Genomic DNA, 22,818 nt, shown 5'->3' with positions numbered 1-22,818 from the left:
TGCTGGTGTTTAACTCTCTGCGTGCATGTGCGGTGCTGTGGGACGGAAAGTGAGTTAATTTTCCATCCAGAGGAAAGAGATGGCTGCAATCCATTACGGTACTCCACAGGGTGTACGTGGTGATAACTGTAGCAGATAGATTTAACAAGCAGCGACCCTGGCTAGAGTCAGACTTCACACACACAGACACACACACATGCACGCACAGCAGAAAAGCATTAAACTCACGTAAACAGAGAGCAAACCAGGCAAACACACTCGAATACCATGGACACACATGACATGAACCATTTAAGTTGTTTGTTTATGAAGTGCACAGAGGTATGTCTGATTAAAAAAAGGGTTTTAATGGCTGACAGCTTTTCTAAAAGTAGGCCAAAGGGCTGAGAAATGTGTGCAGTGCTCCTCCTCCAACACTGTAACAGGTCCAAATTAGTGATCATGGGAGCAACAAAGTTTTCTAATCTGTCTGTTGCAGCATTAGACAGCAATAAAGTCTAATTAAAGCCGATCTAATAAGTATTGTCTAATACAACGGGCAGAAATGACTGTACATCAGGCGACTATATTGCCAGTTTGTAAAAAAAAAAAAAAGATAAAAGATAAAAGATAAAAACAGTTCTCACCTCAGCGATAATTTTAGCATCCTTCCATTTGTATTTTGTTTTGACCGTGCTCAACATATTTTCTGTTTCTGTTCCATGTTGTAAAATAAAAAAACTCAGTAGCACCTACTTGGCGAACATGTTGGTTCATTTAACAGCTAGGGAGTCAGAAATGTCCCAGGGAAGGTGGTGGAGATCAAAATTTAACAAAAAAGGAGAGTGGACATGCTCAACTTGAACTTACACTTAATTGACCATATAAAAGCCTCCATCTGCTCGCACGTCATTGTTATGTTCACTGCTTTTTTTTTTTTTTTCACTTTAGCATATTATGAAAAAAACGTGAGCGTTTGGATCATTTACTGGGACTCATGGACCACATCAGTTGATTGTAGGAGAGATTTGAGAAGTATCCAGTGATCTGTGAGACTCGATCAATGTTGGAATCAGTTGTTTATGAACATGCGAATGTTGAACATGTTTTGAGCCATCTTATACGTCTGCACGTGGGAAAGATGTAAAATACTGTTTCATCTGTAATGTGTTGGGACTGTTGGGACATTTGAGCTGTTGGCGACACCAGCCATTAACGACCTGATAGCTGATGACTTTTATTTCTTTATCGACAGATCACACACATTTCTGCTTCACTAAATACTTGCCTTGTTAAAGATTGTCCGCAGTAAATGCTGTATAATAAATGTAAATATATATATATTGTTTTAGAATAACATTGTCGAGGAATGAGTACTAATGGGAACGGAGTACCATCAGGAAGGGAAAGTACTGTGTGATGAATGAGTGGATGTTTGGTATTTATATGAGATCTGTTGGCAACTTGCAAATCCTTTAAGTTAGGATTCATTTTATGGGGGCCATTATTAGAACTGTTATATTTCAGCCCTTCATCCAGTACTTGGAATGGATTTTACACTGTGGACTAATGCATCATATGGTGTCACTGCTTGAGATGCTTCTCTATTTTACTAATTTCACTGTTAAACAGATTCTGTTTCTACTGAAAGCTTCCTGCCCTCAGCGAGGCTGCTCCATTTACTCATCACAAGACAAAGTAATTACCATTTGGTGTCAATTGTGGCCAATTACACCCACAGTGAGGTGTCAGTGGGTGTCCCTTCATTTTCAGTCTTGGAGACAACTTAATCTGAGACACAAAAACATCTCATTAAAGTCTGCCATCCATCGCTGTTCTGTCATTTTGATGATGGGTTAAAATCCATCACCAAAAAATAAATAAATAAAATAAAAACCACTGTCGTGCTGTGAACAATGAATTTCCTTTCAGTGTGATGACACCATCCCCCATTTGGTTTCCTATAGACTCTGCACGCTGCTTGCTGACTTCTTTCCAACTCATGTGGCTTCCTGGCAGTCATCCAGACCCTCTCTCCCTTCTCTGCTCGACTGCCTGTCCCATGTGAGACAGGAAGCAAGGCCCTATGGACAGTGACCTCACTGCAGGAAGAGAGTAAAGTGCGTGTGTGAGCAGAATTGCATTTCCCCGTTCTCTTCAGATAGCTCCGAAAAGACGTACTGTGCAGTGCTTTTGATAAAGAGCGCTCAGGAATATTTTTCAGAGCAATTTTTAATGTGTACATGTCCAGCATGGCTTGTTAACACACTCAACTAGAGGTGAACACACAACAACACAAATGTATAAAATCTTACATTTTCTACAGGAGAAAAAAAAAACAAACAAACAAACAAAAAACAACCAACTAACAATTGATAAAAAAAAAATCCTAATTGGAATGTTTTTAACAAAAGTAAAAACAAACAAACAAAAAAACTAATTAAAATCAAAATAAGACAAATTTCCAAGGACAAATAACAGCCTCTTCTGCTTTCATCATCTGCTGATCTCCCCATCTCATTCCAATCAGAGATGACGGTACAGTCACTAGACCATTACTAAAGTAGTAATAAAGAAAGAAAGAACTTCACAAGGGCCTAGTGTAAGATACCAAGTATCAATGGTCAGTGCAGAATGTGACAACAAAATCTACTTCCTACTGCAGTTAGTGTATGAAAACAGTTTTCTGTGGCGGTTTTAGTGCCTGTGTGAAGGCACGATGGCAAGCAGGATGCTGACAGTCATTTGTAAACCATGGTTTTCCACTTCATACCCATGGTAGAGAGAATGAGTTGATCCAAGTTATCATTTCAAATGAGTGGTTTCAGAGTGGATGAGCTACAGGGGAAGAAAGAATCCACTGGATGAACCACAGTCCTTTAGGGTTGAGCCATTATAAGCCACGAAGCTGACAAGAGTAAAACTGAAACTCAGTCCTCTTTTGATTTGATTTTTTCAGTCTTTCCTTTCATCGATGTGTTTTTTCCTGCAACACTGAGGCCTTTACACAGGGCTGATGCAATGACCTTTTTTGAAGCATGTGGTGATTAGGCAGTGTAATGATACACTGGGACAGCAGGAAGCTGAAATACAGAAATCCAGAGTGGAGAGGAAAGGCAGATGGAAGAATACCTGCCTGCTGGATGATTGTGGCGGTTGTTAATAAGGATGTTCTTAAAGATAATCCAAAAACAGAAAGGAACAAAGCCTGCGCTCTGAGATGAATCAGAAAAGTTTCACGTGCAGTACAGAAACACATCCTGGGAGAGACGAAAGCTTCAAACAAACTCAGCAATGTTCTAACCTCACTTAGACTTTGAACTTCAAAACACAAAGCATTAACATAAAAAGAACTTAAGCCTTTGCAACTTCATATTAAAATGTGACGCCCAGTCGCCAGGTCTTTGTTCAACATACTAAGAACCCGGCAGGTACAGTGTGTAAGCGTAAGTGAAGCCTTCCACGGTATTAAATGTTGCTGAACAAGGAGGAGGATCTAAAAACAGGCTCTGCTCTGTGAGCCTGGACCTTGGCCTGGACTAGTTTCCTCAGGGAAGGAGGGGAGGAAGGTAAGGTTTGGTAAGACAATAACGTATTTGTGTGTGTGTGTGTGTGTGTGTGTGTGCGTGTGCGTGTGCGTGTGTGTGTGTATTAAGGAGAGCGAAATCGGGGGAGGAGAAAGAGAGCGAGAGAGAGAGAAGGCCATTGTTGTTGTTATGATCCCCTTGGGCTCAAAGGGCTGGGCTGTGTTCACAGAGGGGTGGGGATAGAGATAGTGTGGGAAATTCAGTCAGAAAACAAGGCTCGGGGTGTAGAGCTGAGTAGGTGAACACTTCAAGGCACGCACACACTTGCACACATCAATCCGTCTGGACGGATTTCTCCTCTAACCCTACGACGGTTATGTTCTGCTCAGTGTCCTGAGGCAATGAACTGGGCTTACTTCAGTCCCAGTCAGCGTGACCGTACGGAGCATCTCTCAAAACCGCTTCGTCGGCCAAAATGCTGTAAATTCAAGTAAAGCAAACTCTGGCCTTCTCTCAGGTTTCTTAGCTTTGAAGTGGTTAACTCCCCTTGGACTCTCTGTTTGGAGGTTGTTTAGGAGAAAAGGAGACTTGATTTAAAAAAAAAAAAAAAAACTTCCAATGTGATGTGGAAATGAGTCTGCATTTTCTGAGCCTGCCCAGACACTCGCCTGTCTAAGAACACATTGATGTGTCTGTCAGATTGGTGGAAGAGCAACCGGAGGTTGGGGGTGGGGGGGTGGAGGTGCTTTTAACACTGATTAGCTGCATCTGCCAACCTCCACTCTTACACCCCCCTCCCCCCGCCTCACACCGTGACAATGAGGAAGCGAGTGATGGACACAGGACACTGTTTCCTGGCAACTGTTACTGACTGGCCCATGGATCAATCCGCAGATCTCTGCTGATGGCTGATTATGCTCTTCCTTTTTCTTCTATTCACAATAAGTGTCCTGTTAGCTTCAACTCTGCTTGCTAGGGTATCTCAGCTCAACCTGTTTTCACCTTGCTGGAGAGGAGCGGGTTTGTGTGTCTGCTTACTCTTGTCAACACACAAGCTACAGTCTGACAGGCACCAAAGAAAGACTGGAGCCCACATGCAGCCTGTATACACACTACCACAAATTTACCACAAATAATGTAGACAAAACAAAAAGGTCGATGTTCTTCAGTCTTTTGGAATAAAAAATAAATGACTTGTAATCCTGGTCTATTTTGAGAGGTAACTTTAAATTCTACATCAACAGCTCATGCAGTGATAAGAGTTCTTGCAAACACAAGCAGGAGATATACGCCTTTCAAACAATATCCAACTCATCAGCTTTATCAAGTCTTACTTCAGCTTGGACCAAAACCCACCAGGGCCAAAGCATTTTAAAATGGTTCAAAGTTGGACATAACAACTACAAACACAGCACTTGCAGTGAGCATTCCCACAAAAGGTCTGTCATCTACTGTAAGCTAAAGTTTCCTCTTTGGCCAGCACTGTTGTTGAGCTAGCAAGAGAATTTGGGTCATATGGGCTATTGCCAGAGGGAGCCACCAACGCCCCCACTACCGCCTCTCCGTCTCTTCCCACCTCTCCTTATTCCTGAGATCTAAACTTTGCAAACTCAGGCAGAGAAGGTCAGCGTCCCTCCTCCTTCCCTCCTGCCTTGTCTCAGCTGCAGGAAATTGGGTGTCTCCTCACCCTCCCCATCCACATCTGTGTAACCTGAGCTGGGCCAGCTGAGCCCCCTCTGGTCAGTGTGGCAGCTCACTTCATGCTACCTCAGATAAGCCTTCCTCCGATTCATATTTCAAGCCACACTCACACAAATCTTCTATCCCTCCTACGCTCTCACTCACCTCTGCCTGAAGTTCAAATTCAACAAAACCAACAAACAAACAAACAAACAAACAAACAAGGGGGAGAAAACTTAATGTTTTCAGTTGCTGCAATTGTTATTATTATTTTTTTTAATCTGTTCACTGAACAAGTGTGCTGTATGTCACAAATTCACAAAGTTATATTATCTCGTCTTTGATGACTGTTTTTCTTCTTCTATGAAAAAAAAATATATATATAGGGCAACAAAACTAATTTTGCATCTACAAATATTTAAAAATCTTAAAACCCCATTTAGATGAAGCACTCAAACAAAATATTCTGTCCGTAAATGCACGGTTCTATGGCACCGTCGCCGTTATAATCCATCAAATTGAACTTGCAAACAATTTTTGGTGATTACTTGATTTTCAAACTTTATGAAAATGAATGGAAACCAATGGTGAAAAAAAAAAAAATCCAGAAAACTCCATGCTCCCTTTGAAAATGGTTGGCAATAATTTGTAGTGAACTAGCTTTAGGTTCAAAAACGTTGGTACGGGCCTTTAATCCTTTGCAGTCATGGTGAGCAGTTGAAATGGACATTTTCCTGCACTCCCCTTCATGCTATCTCTGGTGTTGCAAGATAAAATGGGGTTAGAGACTGTTTTGATTCAGGGAGTTCAAGGTTTAGTTTAGGGGTCAGAGGGGTTAACAGCATTTGCACACACCTGCTGTTTTTTAATGAAGAGGATTAGTGTGTGTTCACATAAGCCTGCATGGCCTGAGCCCACCCTGGTGCTCATAGCGTTGATTTCTTCATGACTAAACTGTGCTTTTGAAATAGCACCAGCGGTAAAAAGTCCACTTTGAACTACAGTGCAGTATAGCTGCTCCCTTTGACTGCTGTGCTGCGTCTGAGGGGTTACATCCTGCTCTGAAGTTAAAGGCCACGGCTTTGCTTTGTTTCTCTCTCGTTTTATGTGGCGTACACACACAGACACAATGACTGCTACCTCTCCTGTGTTATTTCACAGTGAGCTGACTCTTTAAATTCACCATTAGTCTGTCTCCACTGTAACAAAAATAAAAGCTCTTATTGTTGACAGAAAAGAGGCTCTCAGAAAATTAGCCGCATAATTGAGAGTTAAAGGAAGACTTTAAAGTCTGTTTACCTTTTCACCCAAAGAGGTTTGTAAATGGTTTCTAGGTAAAGAAAAGAAAGAAGAAAGCACACCTATTTTCGAAACTGTGTGTAAGATAAGGAAAGATAAAGAAGGAAAACTAAGCAAAAGTGACGTGTATGTTAAGGATAATTAGGTTTACATTAACCCCCCTGCTAAAAAAGAAATCAATCAGACATTCCCACATCTCTGCAAGTAACGTTGACGATGCTACCACAGAAACAATGATTAAACTTGGGAAATAGCTTCACTGAACTGGACTATCCTTCACTGTGGAACCAAAGCTGAGTTTGTTGAAACAACAAAAAGGCATCCAACTTTCAGATCTCAACATAGCAACCATCATCAGAAAGTGTCACATTGGGTCTTACTTCTTACTGTCAACTACAGTGAAATATCTGTTGTGATCAAGTACATTTTCTCTCAAACTCATCTCAGGCCATGGCAAACTACTGCACAGACCAGGCTTGAGATGGAGCAAGGTGAAGACGAAGGTAACGAAAGGAGGACGGAAAACAGAGAAACTCTACTTAAAGTGTAGTAGTTTTTTCTGTCCTGACCCACTGCATGTCTTCCTTTAGTGGCAGCTGTGATAGCAAAAGCAGATGTCGAGTTTATCTGCAAAAGAGAAAGCCCCTACTGAGATTAGGGTTAAAGGAGGAGTTGCACAACAGATTGGGGAGACAGAATAGAGTGGCCTTCCTGGTTTAGAAATAATAATAATAACAACATAAAGTCACACAAAATGAACCAAAACAAAAACGTCAAGAAAAAAATACACAATGTGCAAACTTCTCTCATATAAATAGACTACAGTCAAGGCATTGTAGAGCACCATGGGAGGCAAGAGGAGGTTAGGATGGTGTGTGGATGTGTTTGTGTGCACGTGTGTGTATGTCCAACATAATTTATGCTTGCTTCTAGTGTGTATGTGTGTTTGATCAGTACAGTATTTGCCTGGATCTACTACCACATATACTATGGGTTGCAGGAGCCACTGAGCACAGAGACTTGAGACAGATGGATCACTTAGGGAGGGGTTTGGTTAGAGAAGGGGGGTATCTAACGTCCAATTTCAGTTTGAAGTTCAATGTCCCCTCGTGTCAAGGGTCAGACCCAGTCCTGTAATGAGCGCTTGCAATGCACCAGCAGCCGAGGCGCCCCTTTGCTCTGTAATGTGTTGATGATGGCGTAGATCAATCCCAGGATGCACAGCACCAGGACCAGTGGGATGGTCACCATCAAGATGTTCATGGTCTGCTCTTCACTGTCATCCACCTTCAGCACCACGTCCACCTCGTTAGAGTCTTCCTCGCGGTAGTCTTCGTCTTTGTCATCTGATCCCTTTCCTGTATCTTTGTCTGTTCCGCCTCGGTCTGCTCCATCCTTTTCTTTACCTTTGTCGCCGTCGCGGCCGGCATCAGGGTTGAATGGTGGGTGGTTGACATCTGGGAATTTGCGTCCCGTGTCTGTGTCTGTGTCTCTATCCGGATCCAGGTCCACGCTGCATCCCATGAAGTCTTTCAGTATGGATTTAGGGTAGCCTGGCTCGCTCTTCATGCGGTGGTTGTCAAATTTCCAATACTTGGAACCTTTGTAGAAGAAGGTGTAAGCTGGAGAAGAAGAGGAGACGTAAGCCAACACAGCCATAACAATTTAAAGGAGCAGCTTGACATTTTGTTAAATAAGCATCTTTCCCAAAATTCTCTTTCAGACCGATAACATACATGTGTTTATAGGATATAGATATAGGCATGTTTTTATTATGACTACTAAAATACAATTTGGTTTGTTAAGATTTATTATGAATGGATATGGATTTAGAGGGTGTCTTAGATGTTAAGATGGATCAAGCAACTGGTTTGTGACTAGAAACGGCCTGACATCTTACTTAGCTCTCTTCTGGAGACCCTACTGGTGGCATTATCAGGCAGCTGCTTAGGTCTTTCCAGTCTTCATGCTAAACTAAGAGAAGCAACTGCTGGCTATTTCCACTACAGCTAAGCACAGCAAAATAAAAAGCAGACCACATGTAGGTTCAAATTCACTCAGCAACAGACACACAAACGCAAGCCCACATGAGAGAACCCTCTCTGTCATAATGATTGTATGGCCACGCCCTAATTCTTTGTTTCAGGCATGCCATCTGCCCTGGCCCCTCCTGGCCATTTTTCACACACATATGCACACACGCCCTTGGAGCACTCTCTTGTCTTAGCTCACCTCCATCATCACTGAGAAAGGCCCCCTTGGGAGCAGAGGGTACTGATGATCCCCACACACTGATTGGCTTTGGGTATCCTCTGTCAGCTGAGCGCGACTGCTCATTGAAACGCCAGTACCTGCAGACAGCAGCAGAGAGGATGGCTGTTAGCTCTCATTGACTGTCTGAACCACAGCACAGTGGAGGTCTGCAGCACACACTGTGTGTACATCAGTTCACTTTCTAGAGAACATTCGAAGCTGCATGTAACTGCCCTGGAGAAATAAAACAACCTGCAGTGTAATTACTTTCCCGTTGGTGTTTTCATAAATAAGCTCCTCTTGCATTACTTTGTATTCTTTCTCCTCTACAGCAGTGCATTGCATTCATGTTTTTTATTGTGCTACGGACTCCCTAATTTTGTAAATAAAGAGTTAAGAATACATCTGCCTCTCTTCCTGATGTCTATCTTAATAGTTGTAGAGCAAGGTTGTAATTGAACTAAACACCAAATTCAACCCTGTAATTTTATTTGAGAATAGTATACAGAAATATTTCAAGTCGAGTTTGTTTTAGCACAAAAGAGATAGCACCCTAGGTTAGCAGTATTCATTGTCTGGGGGCAATATTTCATTGCAATCGTGCTGAGATGTTTTAGTCTGGATGGAAGTGGCCGAGAGACTGACCAACAGGCTGACATCGTCCGTAAATGACAACAGTGCTTGCCAGTACATGTAGTGCATTTGTTTTTCTGAAAACTACTCATGCACTGAATGGACTCGCAAAGTGAGTGAAAAACAAAGTGGAGTCATAAAGGCTAAGTTACCAGTCTCCTTGAAAGAAGTAAGTGTAGCCGGATGGCTCCCACCAGATGGCTGTGTCTATTCTGTCATACGGAATATCTTGACCGTAATCAGTCAGCTCCAGTGGATAGCCAGGTTCCAGATTAGCCTCCCTGAAAAGCCAGAATCTGTTTCCTGAGGGGAGAAGAGAAGAGAAAAATGGCTTCATAAACCTTTTTAATGCATACATCACAAGCAATCCGCTCTGTGTTGTAACCCTTATGGACTCTGAAATTGTGCATTTAGTTACACATAACTCCACACACAGATAAACAAAAACAGATGTAAACACACACTCTGAAAGGCACAGACACAGTATCCATTTGCTCGTGAAGAAAATGTTGAATAATTGAAGCTGAATGGGAAACAAGAAGAATACAAACAATATGAGAGAAACCAAACCGGCATTTACACGCTCTTGCAAATTATATGAATGTAATAATGATTTGTTGGCAGGCGATCAAAAACACAGCAAAACCGAGTACAACATCATTGACTGGAGTTTGGGAATAGATTGTAATTATCCATTATGAGCAGCTTGTCTCATGTCAGGGTAAAGCAGACCTCTAGCTGAAGGGAAGGTTTTATTATTTTTCACTTTGTCAGATGGGGGTACTCTGTTTCTCCTGGCACCATTACATTTGTCCTCTTGGCTTTAATCACCTCTCCCTTTCTCGCTCTCTCACACCCATCCACCTCCAGCCCCTTGGTCCTTGTTTAAAATGAAAGCTCTACACTCAGCATCTGGAGAGGACAAGAGGTTGACGCAATGCTTCCTAGGGTGCCTGCAGTGCAGAGACCTGAGGTGAAATCACATGACTTTATTCCTTGAGTTTCCATTACTAAGCCCGAGGGCTTCAGTGACCCAAGGATTCGAATCCTTCCTGCTATGTGGCTGTTGTTTTTCTACAGGGATAAACAGTGCGGTTTCTATCAGAATTGGGCTTGTTCAGGAACAGCTGTGAAACCGCTGGGTAATTCAACAGCTGTGTGAGACAATTGGATAAATACAGTGTTGAATGTTACTGTACTGAAAGCTTCTCATGCTTTTCAAGTCTGGATCTTGTCATTTATTCCAATTAAATATATTCACCATAATTCTTTCCAAATCAGAATAATTTAAACAGGAATTGTCCTGCTTGACATCACCTGAACAGGTGACTTTACTTCATAACAAATGTACCTGCTGTCCTCACTACTATATTGTGTCTATACAAACTAATGGTGAATGACCTTATCCAAAGTCAGTCATATTTTGAATCCCTGTGATGTTGCCAATAACTGATATGAAATGGGGGTGAGAGTGGTTAGGTTAAACTATGAGTTAGAGAAAGAAATAGCAACCTAAAAGCTAGCCCACTTATGAAAAAGAAAATGTGTTTCACATTATATAAAAAAAATAGAAAATTAATTGGAAAGCAAGCTCAATTTTGTCTTGATATAACAAAAGAAATGTGCGTATGGTTATTCGTTTGATGATCACCTAAATTTTCCATTGGTAGTTGGTTTTTTTTTTTCTAGCATGAAATCACACAAGCAACCAAAACATTTTCATGAAAAGATACTTTTGCTTGGCTGAATATGCCAAGTGAGTATACATTTTGGTTATGACTCATGATTTTTAAGATGTTCAGACCAAAATGCCAATTATTAACTGTGGTCACAGTGTCATTAAGTCAAGATGTTGCTGATCTGACTGGTCCATTTAAATCTCAGTGACGGTCTTCCCTTGACTGTGTTGGTCTCTGTTTTTCTTGTGCCCCAGGGCTTCACAGTCTTTCTTTCTTTCTTTCCCTCTTCTTCCTGTCTCTCATTCTTTCTTTGCTTCATGCCATGGGGCCAAGTGTCATACTGATACACTTGCTTATGACATCATCCTCCTCATCATCAACAGCTGCCCCAAAGCCTGTGGCTGCCCGGTTTGAGCGTGTTTAAAGACTGAGTTCTTTCTTTTTGGTTCAACAACTTTATCCAACATTGTAAAACACAAGCTGCTCCCAGGGACTCACAGTATAAATAACGAGCTGTGCTAGAGGAGATTTATACTCTGCATGTAGAATACATTATGTACCACTGCTTTCTTGAGGAAGTGGGGATATGTGCTGTATATATCCAACATTACCTGCAGGAGATGAAAAAGCCTCCACAACATGCTTTACTATTTTTCTCTCAGAGTGGCAGCTAACAATACCAGAAAAAATGTTATTTAGAACAGACCCAGGCCTGTTTTTACAGCAACAATAACCAGAAATGGATGAATGTAAGCGCTAAATGAGATAGGGTGGAGAGATCGCTATTGTTTAGAAGAGGAAAAGGGGCAGAGATTAAGAGGTGGATCTGTGGTCAACCAGTTTCATTATCCTCCGAAAATCTGATGCTATTCACCCAAAAATTAGTTCATTATATTGAAAACACAAAAGCGCTCTATCATTTTGAAATGTTTTATAATTGGCCTAATTGAAAATGACTTAAGTTTCATCATCATTCAAAAATATGATAACTGAAACTTTAGATTATGTAATGTGACAAAAGCATAGGTGGTTATCTGCAATTTACTGCACTTGTTCCTATAGTAATGAGAGATAAATGACAAATAACCAGTCAGCTGTGGGTACTTATGAAGAAAATAATGAGCAGTGAGTGAGGACGTTTACATTTCCTGTTTTGGAGTTGTGTGGCTTGAAGCATGCATCCATCAATGTGGAGTCCGTTGTGCTTCTTACCTTTAAAGAAGACGAACCTGCCATCATGTCTCTCATAGGCAGCATCTATGTCTCCAGGCAGACCCCTCCAGAAGTGACCGATGGGCATGGGGTAGTTATCCAGAACCCTGTTCCTCCGAACCCTCCAGAACCAACGGCCCTGGGGAAATAAATTTGATGGGGTGTATTTGAGTACATGTGATTTCCTATTATCAGTCAAGCACATCTCACTCCCTCCAGACTTTAAAAACATTTGTGTTTACACAGGAATAAACAGTATGTAAACAGGTGAGCGGAAAACTTCGGTAAGGTCCCATAAAGTCTAAAGGAAGATTCTTTGATTCTAAATGGACTGGATGAGTCTAAAATATAGGACCATTCAGTCCGTTGTAATGCTTGTTGGTCATTATGCCAGTCAAACTGCACTCTGCTGGGTAACTAGACCAGAACGTACAAAAAAACTAACAACAGTGGAACAGTAGCAGGCTAAGAATAGTAAGTCTCTCCTCTGCTGGCTTTATGTCTCCATATCCCACTCTCTCTGTTGATCACAGCCTGCTGCAAATAACTTCAATAAAGGACTGTTGAATTTCACTGTCTAATCAGAATCCAAGTAGCATATTTTAACCCAACCACGTAGAGAAACTTGTACTTGTGAACGCTCATCTCTGTGTATACTGTGCACACAGGCCAGCAGACAGATTTACACCAGCAGCCCTCAGAATCATTCATAAGTGGTGAGTCAGTAGCCTTGTCTGTCCTGGATAATGTAATGGTAAAATGCTCAGTGCTACTTCTTTCTGGCAAGCACACCTAGTTTTGTCCTTCACATAGGACACACTGGCAGACAGCACGGCGCAGCACGATTTGGAGTGGAACAGAATAGAGATGGGTTGCCGTGAGCTGGGAGAAACATCAACAGGGCCGGAACCCAACAGGCTGTGTGCTCTTCGATCTGTGTGGTCTGACAGGCTCCTCGTGTTGACCAGATTAAGCCTGAATTGACCATATTAGTCCTCAGCAGAAGAGGCCAGACTTCAGCAAGGGAGTTTCAATACATAGAGCAGCTATGTATTGAAACAGCCAGAAGCGCCAGCTCTTTTTCTGAGAATAAATATTAAAAGTCAATAAAAGTAAGAATCCATTTCCTTCCACAATCACAGCCCCTTTCTGCCTTTTACTGAGGAGGCTTTGGGGGAAAATAAAGTAGAAATGACATGCTAGTCTACTCCCACTCATACAGTAGAGCAGAGAACTAATGCCTAATGTAATGTAATTAGTCACTGATGGATGATAACATTTTGAGAAGATGCTATCTGAAATGGGCTTCTTGTCCATGTTTTACCTTTCTCACACACTGTCTGATTATAAAAAATTAGAGAAGACACAAAGCTGTTCCATTTCCAAGCGTGTTTCAGTCTTTCTCTTCTATGCTTACTGTTTAATCACCCAATAAATAATGCCAATACCTAAGCCGATACACAGCCAGCAAACTGTCTGCAGTGTGTTAGCAGCTGCGTGAGGCTGCAAAGAGGTGCTTCAAAACAAAAGGCAATGTCAATCCAATGTTAACTATGTTCTTAGTCTGTCATGATTGGAAGCATGCTAATTTTCGAATTGGCACTCATCACACACACACAGCCAAGGCTGGTGGGGATGCCATGTGGATGTTTTGCAAAGATTTGATCATGAGATGATGTGCAGTGATAACAGAATTAAATTCACAAAGCTTATTTGATCACTTAAGGTATAACAGTTGCTTTTGGTCTGTGTTTCCCCTGATTAAATCAGTCATATTAGCAGATGAAACACTGCTCAGCAATGAAAAAGTTGATTTTGGACACTTATTAAAGCTGTCCAGACTAGCTTCGTGACTTTGTGGATGAAACATAAGAGCATGGACATTACTGGCTAAGATGAAATCTAAGAGCAATGTCTGACCGTGCGCAGCACATGCCCAGGCAGCTAGAGGCCAAGTCTTATAACTAGTGGTCAGTGTCAGACACACTCACAGTCCAAGATAAGAGATATTCATAGACTGTTCTCTAGTGTTTTTGGGCTCTCGCACAGAGTGGACTTTTGAAACTGTGATGTTTGGGGCTTAAATGGCCATGTTTATTTACTAAATAAATATTGGTAAATATTCTATTGTATCACAATAATAATGTAAACGAAAAGGCCCACACCAAAATATACAGTGACACTGTTACTATTGGTCACTACCTAATCTAAAAATATATATATATATATATATTGACAACATTTGGTGGAAATTAGCCAGAGGAAAGAAAATTAATGGCACTGGAAATCATCATTCCAGATGTAAAGTATATGACAATGAAAGGAAAAGTGAATCTGAGGCTGCTTTTTCCGTTCAACTCTCTCATATCTGCAAACCCCTTCAGTGTTCAGCACTGCTAGAACTCAACACTTCCTTTGACTTCTCCCTGTGAAGCACCTCATCACTTCTCTTTATAGAGCCATTCTATGTATAGATTGTCACTGAACTAATCCCAAAGAGAATAACGCACAATAGAAGAAATTCAGTTGTATTCTGCTGTTGAAATTTCACTTAATTTCACTGGAATTTAACTGGAATTAGCAGGAACCACCACTTCCACGGCTGGTGATAAGGTGTCAAATGTTTAAGGCATGGGCTGCATGATACCACAGCAAAATAAACATTATATGAAAAACCCATCTTACAGCAACTGCAGCCAACAGCAAAATTAAGCCACATATTTTTTTTAGTTAAAAACTAGCTGATAGCTCATTTCTGCTTCAGTCCTTATGAATGTTTTGTGTGGGTCCAGAGCCTCTTTAAGGCAAACACCTGAAAACACCCACCCCTTTAATAGTGTTCATACTCATAAAAAACACCGGCCCTGTTCGTTTACAATCCACAGGGACCTGATTGAAACCAGACCTCTTGTTGGCCGTGCACACGCCATTTGTCTTAAAACTGATTCTGCAGAAAACCACTAATTTATTGACACTGTTAACTTGTCAGAAGAGCTCCTCTGCTGGAAGCCGGCTGAAGGACATACAATAAAGCACTGCGACGGTAAGCATAATTCTTTTGTTGTTTCATGCTCATTACTTCACATCAAGATCAAGTTAGCTGCTCTCGTGCCCCTTTACCTTGAAAACAAACATCTCCCCTCGCAGCACTGCAACTGTGTCGAAGTTCCCTTCGCAGATATTGGGTCCATAGTGATCCGGTTTGTCTGTGGTCCGTGGGCGGTCAGGATGTCGAGGGGGTGTCTGGGGTGGCCTGGGTTCTGGGCGACGGGGTGTCACAGTGGGTAGGGCCTGGGTGGGGCCACTGTCTGGTTTGCCTGAAGAGAAAGGCAAACTTCATTGTTTAAGAACACACTCAAGCATCAAGTTTAGAAGTAACTGATCAAAATGAATACAACGCCATTACAAATATGAATTTATGGCGTAATGAGTAGTGAGTCAAAAGTCCTTATTTTGAGAATAGAACTCTGAATCCACTCTCATAGTCAATATGTCTGATAAATACAGACATATAGAGTCAGGAGACAGTTTATTTAGTCTGGCGTTAGCTTAGCCCAGCAAATTTGGCTCCATCCAGTGCTTTATAACAATCTACTTGTATGCACCTCTAAATTTCACTCAACATGTTATAGTGCATTCTGCAGGCTGTCTTGCAATAAAGCTATCCCAAATCAAATGAAGTACTATGTGATGGAACAGGGTTTTAAAACTAAGATCAAAAGAAACTTCTTTGTGGCTGGACTCAAGGGCAATCACAAGTCTTCATCCTACCATAGATTTGCTGAATGCCCCGCCAATCATCCTCAGGCAGCTGGAAATTCTCAGTCTCCATCCACTGGTAAAATGGAGCCATGATGGCAAGAGGGTTGTTGGAGTGCTCTAACCCCAGGGCATGACCCAGCTCATGGACTGCAACCAGGAAGAGGTCATTGCCTGAGTTGAAATGAGAGATCAAAAACGCAAGTCAGGGTAGGAAAGAGAAAAGCAATATGCACTGCATTTCAAACTAAAACAATAGACAGAGATTATATGAACAAGAAAGAGAAAGTACATGTCTCCCTGCGTTCATAAATCATTGCCACATGAAAAGCACATAGGAATCCATATGCAGCAAACTACATAGAGGAAAGTCCCTCATGCTAAAACCGGATCTGGCCATCCCCTGAGGCAAATGTGTGCCAAGAAAAAACTGTCTCCCCACAGCATAACACCACTGCAACCAACAGCCTGAACTGTCAACACAAGGTGGTTTAGGACAATAGATTCTTGTTGTTGATGCTACAATCTGACCGAACCATCTGCAGACCTCAGGAGAAATATAGATTCATCAGACCAGGCTTCGATTTCGAGTACTATGCTGTCCAGTGTTGAGCCTGTGTTCGATGCAGCCAAAGAATTCTGATCTTGGCGGACAGGAAACGATCCCTTTGTGGTCTTTCGCTGTTGTAGTCAATCCACCTCCAGGTTCAATGTTTCTGAAAGGTGTTTCTCATCAGTTGTAAAGAGTGGTCATCTGAGTAACGGTAGTCTTTCTATCACCTCCAACCAGAGTGAAGCATTCTGATTAAAAGCGGTTGTTACAATCTTGGATTAGTGGTCTCACAAATACTGAAACCAGCCTCGGCAGCAGCAGTAAACCCACAGTGAAGTTGCTGGGATCACATTATCTCTTAATTCTGATATTTGAGGTCAACATGAATTGGCCTGTTGACCTGTGTCTGTATTATTTTATGGTTTGTTCTGCTGTCACACCATTAGCCAATGGAACACCTGAATAAAAAGGCATGTGTTTGGTATGTTCCTAATGAAGTGCTTGTCCAGTTTGCATCCGTGTTGCTAAAATATAAGAATTCATGTTCTCTCCCAGATGTCAATAAAAATCTCCACAGATCTGACGTGAGTCACTAATGGCATGCTAATGGTTGCTGATACGAATCAGCGTACATTTTTAAAATTTCTATCCATTGAAGAGAGACTGTTCTCTATGGCCGCTGCAAAAATTACACACTGACAAGGCCACAACACAGCTGTGTCCCACTGACCATTGCATCAACTTCTCCTGTACACAAAAGACCTCTTACAGATCGTAAAAGCAAAGAAAACCTGGTTGAGACTTCACCAACATATTCCTATATGGCTGTCTGAAGTGGAGCCAGCACACAGTTGGGTACTTCCCACCAGTCAATCCCTCTTTGTTACCCAGGGACCTGCTCCCTGTGATCTTTGAACTTGCAAGGCATTTTGTCTGGCTCAGTGGTCCATGCTGATTGGTCAGATCTGTACCAATGACATCATACTGTTGGGGGATTGTGATGTGCATGCAAGTGAATGGGGGCATACTCAAGATGCCTGTCCTTGTGCACCTCCTAATATCTTTTTTCCAATAAACATAGACATGCACACATACACAAAGGGATACACACAGTTCATCTTCCCCCACCATTTATAATTTTAGAGTCACATGAATGTCCTCATGGCTTGCTAAGCTACGAATAACCCTGAAAGAAAGAGAGCAGCAGAGGGCAAGAAAAGCGCTGCAGATAGCTTAGGATGAATAAAGAGAAAGGGGAAGGGTGAATAAAGAGGCCTTTGTGAGGTAAATGCGACTACCATTCAATTTGAAAGAAAAAAGCTCGATTAAACTTCAAACATCTTAGCATAGTTAGAAGTTCAGCCAACGATTCATTCTGACCACCCTACACACACATTCTGTCATTCAAGTACTATTTCAGTTGTTTAACGTGTCTCACACCTCATTCATCAGTGGCTAAGGGGAGTCCCAGCGCAACACAAAGCAGCACCCTGACAACCCGAGTGCACTCTCCAAGTTCGTTGCTCTACCTTTTGCCAGTAACTTAGTCACATTATTCTCAACTGACGCACTGACGAAGAACCACAATGTCTCGGTAACCTTTTACTGCTCCTGGCCTCCAGAGATTCAATTGTGTAAGGTGTGTTTGAATATGCATGCTATTATACTGTTTGGATAAAGATTAAAAGCAGCTTTTGTCAGGTCCATCCACTGCATAAGGAATCACATTGTGTGTCACAAGATTGAAACCAAATTTGTTTTAGCTTCATCAAATTGTTACAAGGTTTTGAGAAGAAAATAAATAAATAAATGCTTATGTGTTGCACTGTCATGCGCCAACACATTTTTTTTATGTGTAATATTGATTGTTAAGCTTAAGTGTATTTTTGATTGATCTCATCCAAAAAGAGGTCAGATGTCAGGGCTGGTAGAGCTTAATGTTCAAGCTGCTTCAAGATCAGATGAGTGTGGCTCTAAAGGTGTAATGTCTTATTCATTCAATTCAGCTGTTCAATGTGTTTCATGTGTTTGTACTGACTGTATTAAGAATGTAATAAAGGTACTTAAATTGCAATGAAATAAAGTAGCAAGTATTTCACATCTTCTTTTTAGTATTCACTTTAACTGAGTCAGCGAGAAAATTGCTACAGTTCAGTTCAGTGCCAATTGTCCAGCAGCCACTGGTTGGATGAATCTACCTGTCTCTTTATTTTGATGGCAAATTTAAGATTTCATAAAGGGGAGAATAATGCAACTGACCAGCAGTCAGTTGCATTATTCTCCAGCTACGGCAGTTAGCCATAGCTAAATGAAGAGTTGGACATGTGTCTAACTGAAGTCTCACAGGATTGTAATTTGGCTGTTTTTTCTTTAAAGTTGTGAGTAGCATGGTTCAACAGACTGGCCTAGAGATTGGGAGGGGTGGAGAACACACTCCTACTTACTGTCTCTGTGATCTGTCCTGTAACACATCCCACAAAGAGCTGATCACATAGATACACCCACACACATGCATAGTTTACATCCACTCACACCAACACACAAAGTGCAGCTGTCTGTGTTTGATGTGTGCATGTAGATAACAGGGCAGGAAAGCCTATTGTCACAAAAAATCCCTTTTTGTTCTACAGGATTAGTGGGTACACAGTAGAAACACAAACTCTGAATGCTCTTGAAAGACTCCTAAAGATGAAGATGTCATCTTCTTCTAGTTGAGTGTAGTATATAGTTTATAGTAATAAGTCATAGTTGGATTTGGGTAAAGTAAGATATAGGCAATAATTTATGATAATTGTTATTGTGTGTGTGTTGTCAGTAAACATAATAGAGGTGGAGATGGTAGATGTTAGGAGGGACAGTTTGGGCAAACACTGTGTGATTTGACTTTGAACTTCCAAAGAGATGAATAGTGAGGCAGAGTCTGACAAATAAGAGATGGTGTAGTGAGCTGAAACATGCCAACTCCAGTTAGGTTTGGAGGAAAGTGATGGGGACAGCTGTTTGCAATCTGTTACATAGATCCATTACAAACTACACTCCCAGAAATTATCAAAAACGTAATAACCCCTAAAAATCTTCCAATACCACAAGAAAGTTATGCAAATTCACCCAAGCTGTCAAGAAAAAAGCTTCCTAATGCAGCGAGCTATCTGTGTGGCTATATACGAATAGACACAGACATAGCAACTACACTCCAACGCAACTTGCAGTACAGCAAAACATATTCCCACCTGAAACCACAGTATCCTAAAACTTTTTAGGTTTTTGCTGAGAACATTTCTTTTTCTGCTGTTTTTAGGTTTTTTTCGTTATTTTTCTCTGCAGCATTTGGTTGTAGTTAAGGAAAATTACCACTGTCCCTAAAATCCAATAAACATTTAAATTATAAGGACAATCACCTTGTATGTTCTGGTTTCCTATGGTCCATGGTTCATCTGAATCAAAGTGTGTGTCTCCGCCCATTCCAGGCCCAGGGAAGTAGGCGTGAGCTAGGAAGCCACCCTCTCCATCAAAGGGGGAGCTGTCTCCATGAAAGCCTGAAGCGAAGAAGATCATGATGTCTGGCTCTTTGCGGCGCCCATATTTGATTTCCTGGTAGGGGATTTCGTCAAAGGTCAACGGGGTGACCCTCTCCCAGACTTTAAAGGCACGTCGGATGGCCTCATATGAGTTATATTCCCCAATTTTGGGGGTGTAGTTCTGGATACTATGTGAACAAAGAAAAAAAATCTTGGAATAAGCATATTGCATATCTCATATCAGATTAAGGAGAAACACTGATTTGGGGGCTACGGGGGTAATTTCAGAGGAAAGGCACATATTATGTACATTTGGGACTTTTATACTTCTGATACCTGTATGTGAGGTGGTTCTTGTTCCATTTATGCCCAGTGAGGGCGTAGCGTTTCCGCCGCACATTAGTTTTGATCTGGCCTCCAAACTTGTCTGGTACACCACAGCGGGGTCTCTTCATGGCACTGCAGGAGTTGAAAGAAGTCAGAGACAAGCAAGAGAAGATATGCATGTGTGTTTAAAGGAAGTACCAAAGAGAAGAGCTGAAATGTAGCTTAATAGTGTGAGGCTTCAACCCCTACTCTTCTGTCTTTAAGTCTGCATTAATCTTTGTTATTTAATTTATAGTTTGTTATTTAATTTAGTGAGCTGCCTGCTCACAATATAAATTAAATTACAGGCTACTGAACAGTTCCTCTCAAGGAAAAGGGGGGAAGATACACATTTCCTGTGTGTGGGTAGTTCAACAACCACTGAAGATTTGACCAGCAAATCTTGTTTAAAAGTCCAAATCATGCAATTAATACATTTATGCACATTCCAAAACCTCAAACTGGCGATTAATTTAAGTTAGGGATTAAATAGGTGCTATATTTGATTTTCATGGTTAGGGTATTAAAAATGTAGAAAATACAGAAATATTTCACTCAGTCCTACTAACATGATAGTTTGAGAGTCCATCTGTCCGGTGACCTCCAGGCCATAGAAACGCTGCATATCACTGATAGCATTAGACAGGATCTGAGCTGATCGCATAGTCGACATCTGTCTGCTGGCCTGGGGCAGGTAACCATACATCCTCAGCCATGACTGGAAACACACAAGGAGAAAACATGAGGAAATGAACATATTCATTTATATTGTGACACTGATATGCGTGAATCAAAGCCTCATTAGGTTTACATTACTTATGCTGGCAGCAATGACAAAAACCTTTTTATATGATTCAGAAGTGAATTATAAAATTAACAACAAAAAACTAAATTATGGAGACAGCAACAGCTGTTTTAGAAGGGAATGGGAGAGCAATCATGTATCACCCTGAAGACCTTAAAACAAGCTCCTCAACTTCAACTTGTGGGACATGAAAGGGTTTTTTGGGAAATGTACCTGCATTTGTTATCTGATTTTCACTGAGAGAAATTGGGTGTTTAGCTGGGTTTTATTTTTAAATAAAATTATAACGCAACAGACCTTTTTGTATTTGTATGCATTTGTGCATTGTGAACTTATTCTTATATAAAAGGGAAAAGGCAGAGAGGTATTCTTGGAGTATGTTACTGGGAGGGTTGGAGGGTGGGGGTGGTTAATGACACACATGAGGGAGAAAACGTGATACTTGACCCAAACACTAATGACGCGAAGTCTATCCCACCTGTTTTTCAGAAACCTTATATCTCTCACACAAACACACACACACACACACACATTCAAGCACTTGCATATTGGATAGTCTGAGATATTAGATATCCCTACACAGAGACACACTCTTCTTGGTGGTGTGGAGGAATGTATAAGGTTCTGTGTGTCTGAGTGTGCATGTGTGTTTGCACATGTAGCTATATCAGCATCTATGTGTGTAGGTCTCAATCTTATGACCATCTTTCATTCATTTTCATTCATCTTCTACCGCTTTATCCGTTTCCATGTCACTGGGGTGCTGCAAGCAATCTCAGCAAACGTTCCGGGCAAGGGCGGGGTACACCCTGGACAGGACGCCAGTCCATCACAGGGCCAACACACAGAGACAGACAGAGAAGAACGACCACTCACACTCAGACCTACGGACAATTTAGAGTCTCTAATTAACCCAAACATGTTGTCTTTGGACAGTGAGAGGAAACTGAAGTAGCCGGAGGCAGAGGTGCACTGAGTGCACAACTTCACTACTTGAGTAAAAGTACAGATACTGCTTGTCAAATATTACTCCAATACAAGTAAGAGTAGCTTTATTGTCATGATACAATACACTGATGTGATTTTGCTCGAGACATGTTTATAGCTCAAAAATCTCTGGAGGGGTTTGGTCCAGTCCAAAGGTTTCCAGCTCCGGTCCTGGAGGGCCAACGTCCTGCAGGTTTTAAATGTTTCCTGCTCCAACACATCTGATTCAAATGATCAGCTCATCATCAAGCTCTGCTGAAGTCGAATCAGGAGTCACTCATTTAAATCAGGAAACATCCAGGACTGGATTTGGAGACCTCAGGTCTAGTCTCTAGTCTGTACAAAACATATTTTATATGGACACAATAAACACAGTCTGTGGGGGGTCCGGTCTCTGCTGATTGTGTTGTGTGTTACCTCATGTTGCTGTCTCTGGTATTCACATTGATTAATAGACTGTCCTGTGTGCTCCATGTCTACTGATTCAGGATGACGGCAAAAATGGAGGTGACTAGTTACTTAGAGTCGCGGCTCTGCACTTCAGCTAGCCCAGCTTATGCTAGTGTAG

General features: G+C 41.5%; 1 protein-coding gene across 2 annotated transcripts in view; it reads right to left on the bottom strand.

The window, feature by feature from the left end:
* Positions 1–2,225: 2,225 nt before the first annotated feature.
* Positions 2,226–22,818, bottom strand: part of mmp15b (matrix metallopeptidase 15b) — a 29,829-nt gene continuing 9,236 nt past the window's right edge. For both annotated transcript variants that reach the window (XM_029498733.1, XM_029498732.1), the window contains exons 2-10: positions 21,028–21,176; positions 20,429–20,551; positions 19,973–20,280; positions 16,034–16,195; positions 15,383–15,579; positions 12,263–12,401; positions 9,524–9,674; positions 8,718–8,836; positions 2,226–8,107 (exon numbers count right to left, since the gene is read on the bottom strand). In XM_029498733.1, the coding sequence (XP_029354593.1) occupies positions 7,605–8,107; positions 8,718–8,836; positions 9,524–9,674; positions 12,263–12,401; positions 15,383–15,579; positions 16,034–16,195; positions 19,973–20,280; positions 20,429–20,551; positions 21,028–21,164 (1,839 nt within the window). In that variant the 5' untranslated portion in view covers positions 21,165–21,176 and the 3' untranslated portion in view covers positions 2,226–7,604. The remainder of the gene's footprint in view (positions 8,108–8,717; positions 8,837–9,523; positions 9,675–12,262; positions 12,402–15,382; positions 15,580–16,033; positions 16,196–19,972; positions 20,281–20,428; positions 20,552–21,027; positions 21,177–22,818) is intronic.

This window comes from Echeneis naucrates, chromosome 3 (assembly GCF_900963305.1).
Source record: "Echeneis naucrates chromosome 3, fEcheNa1.1, whole genome shotgun sequence".
In the NCBI taxonomy this organism is placed as follows: Eukaryota; Metazoa; Chordata; class Actinopteri; order Carangiformes; family Echeneidae; genus Echeneis; species Echeneis naucrates.
Note: the sequence above shows the minus strand (reverse complement) of the source record. Positions and strands in the feature narration are given on the sequence as shown.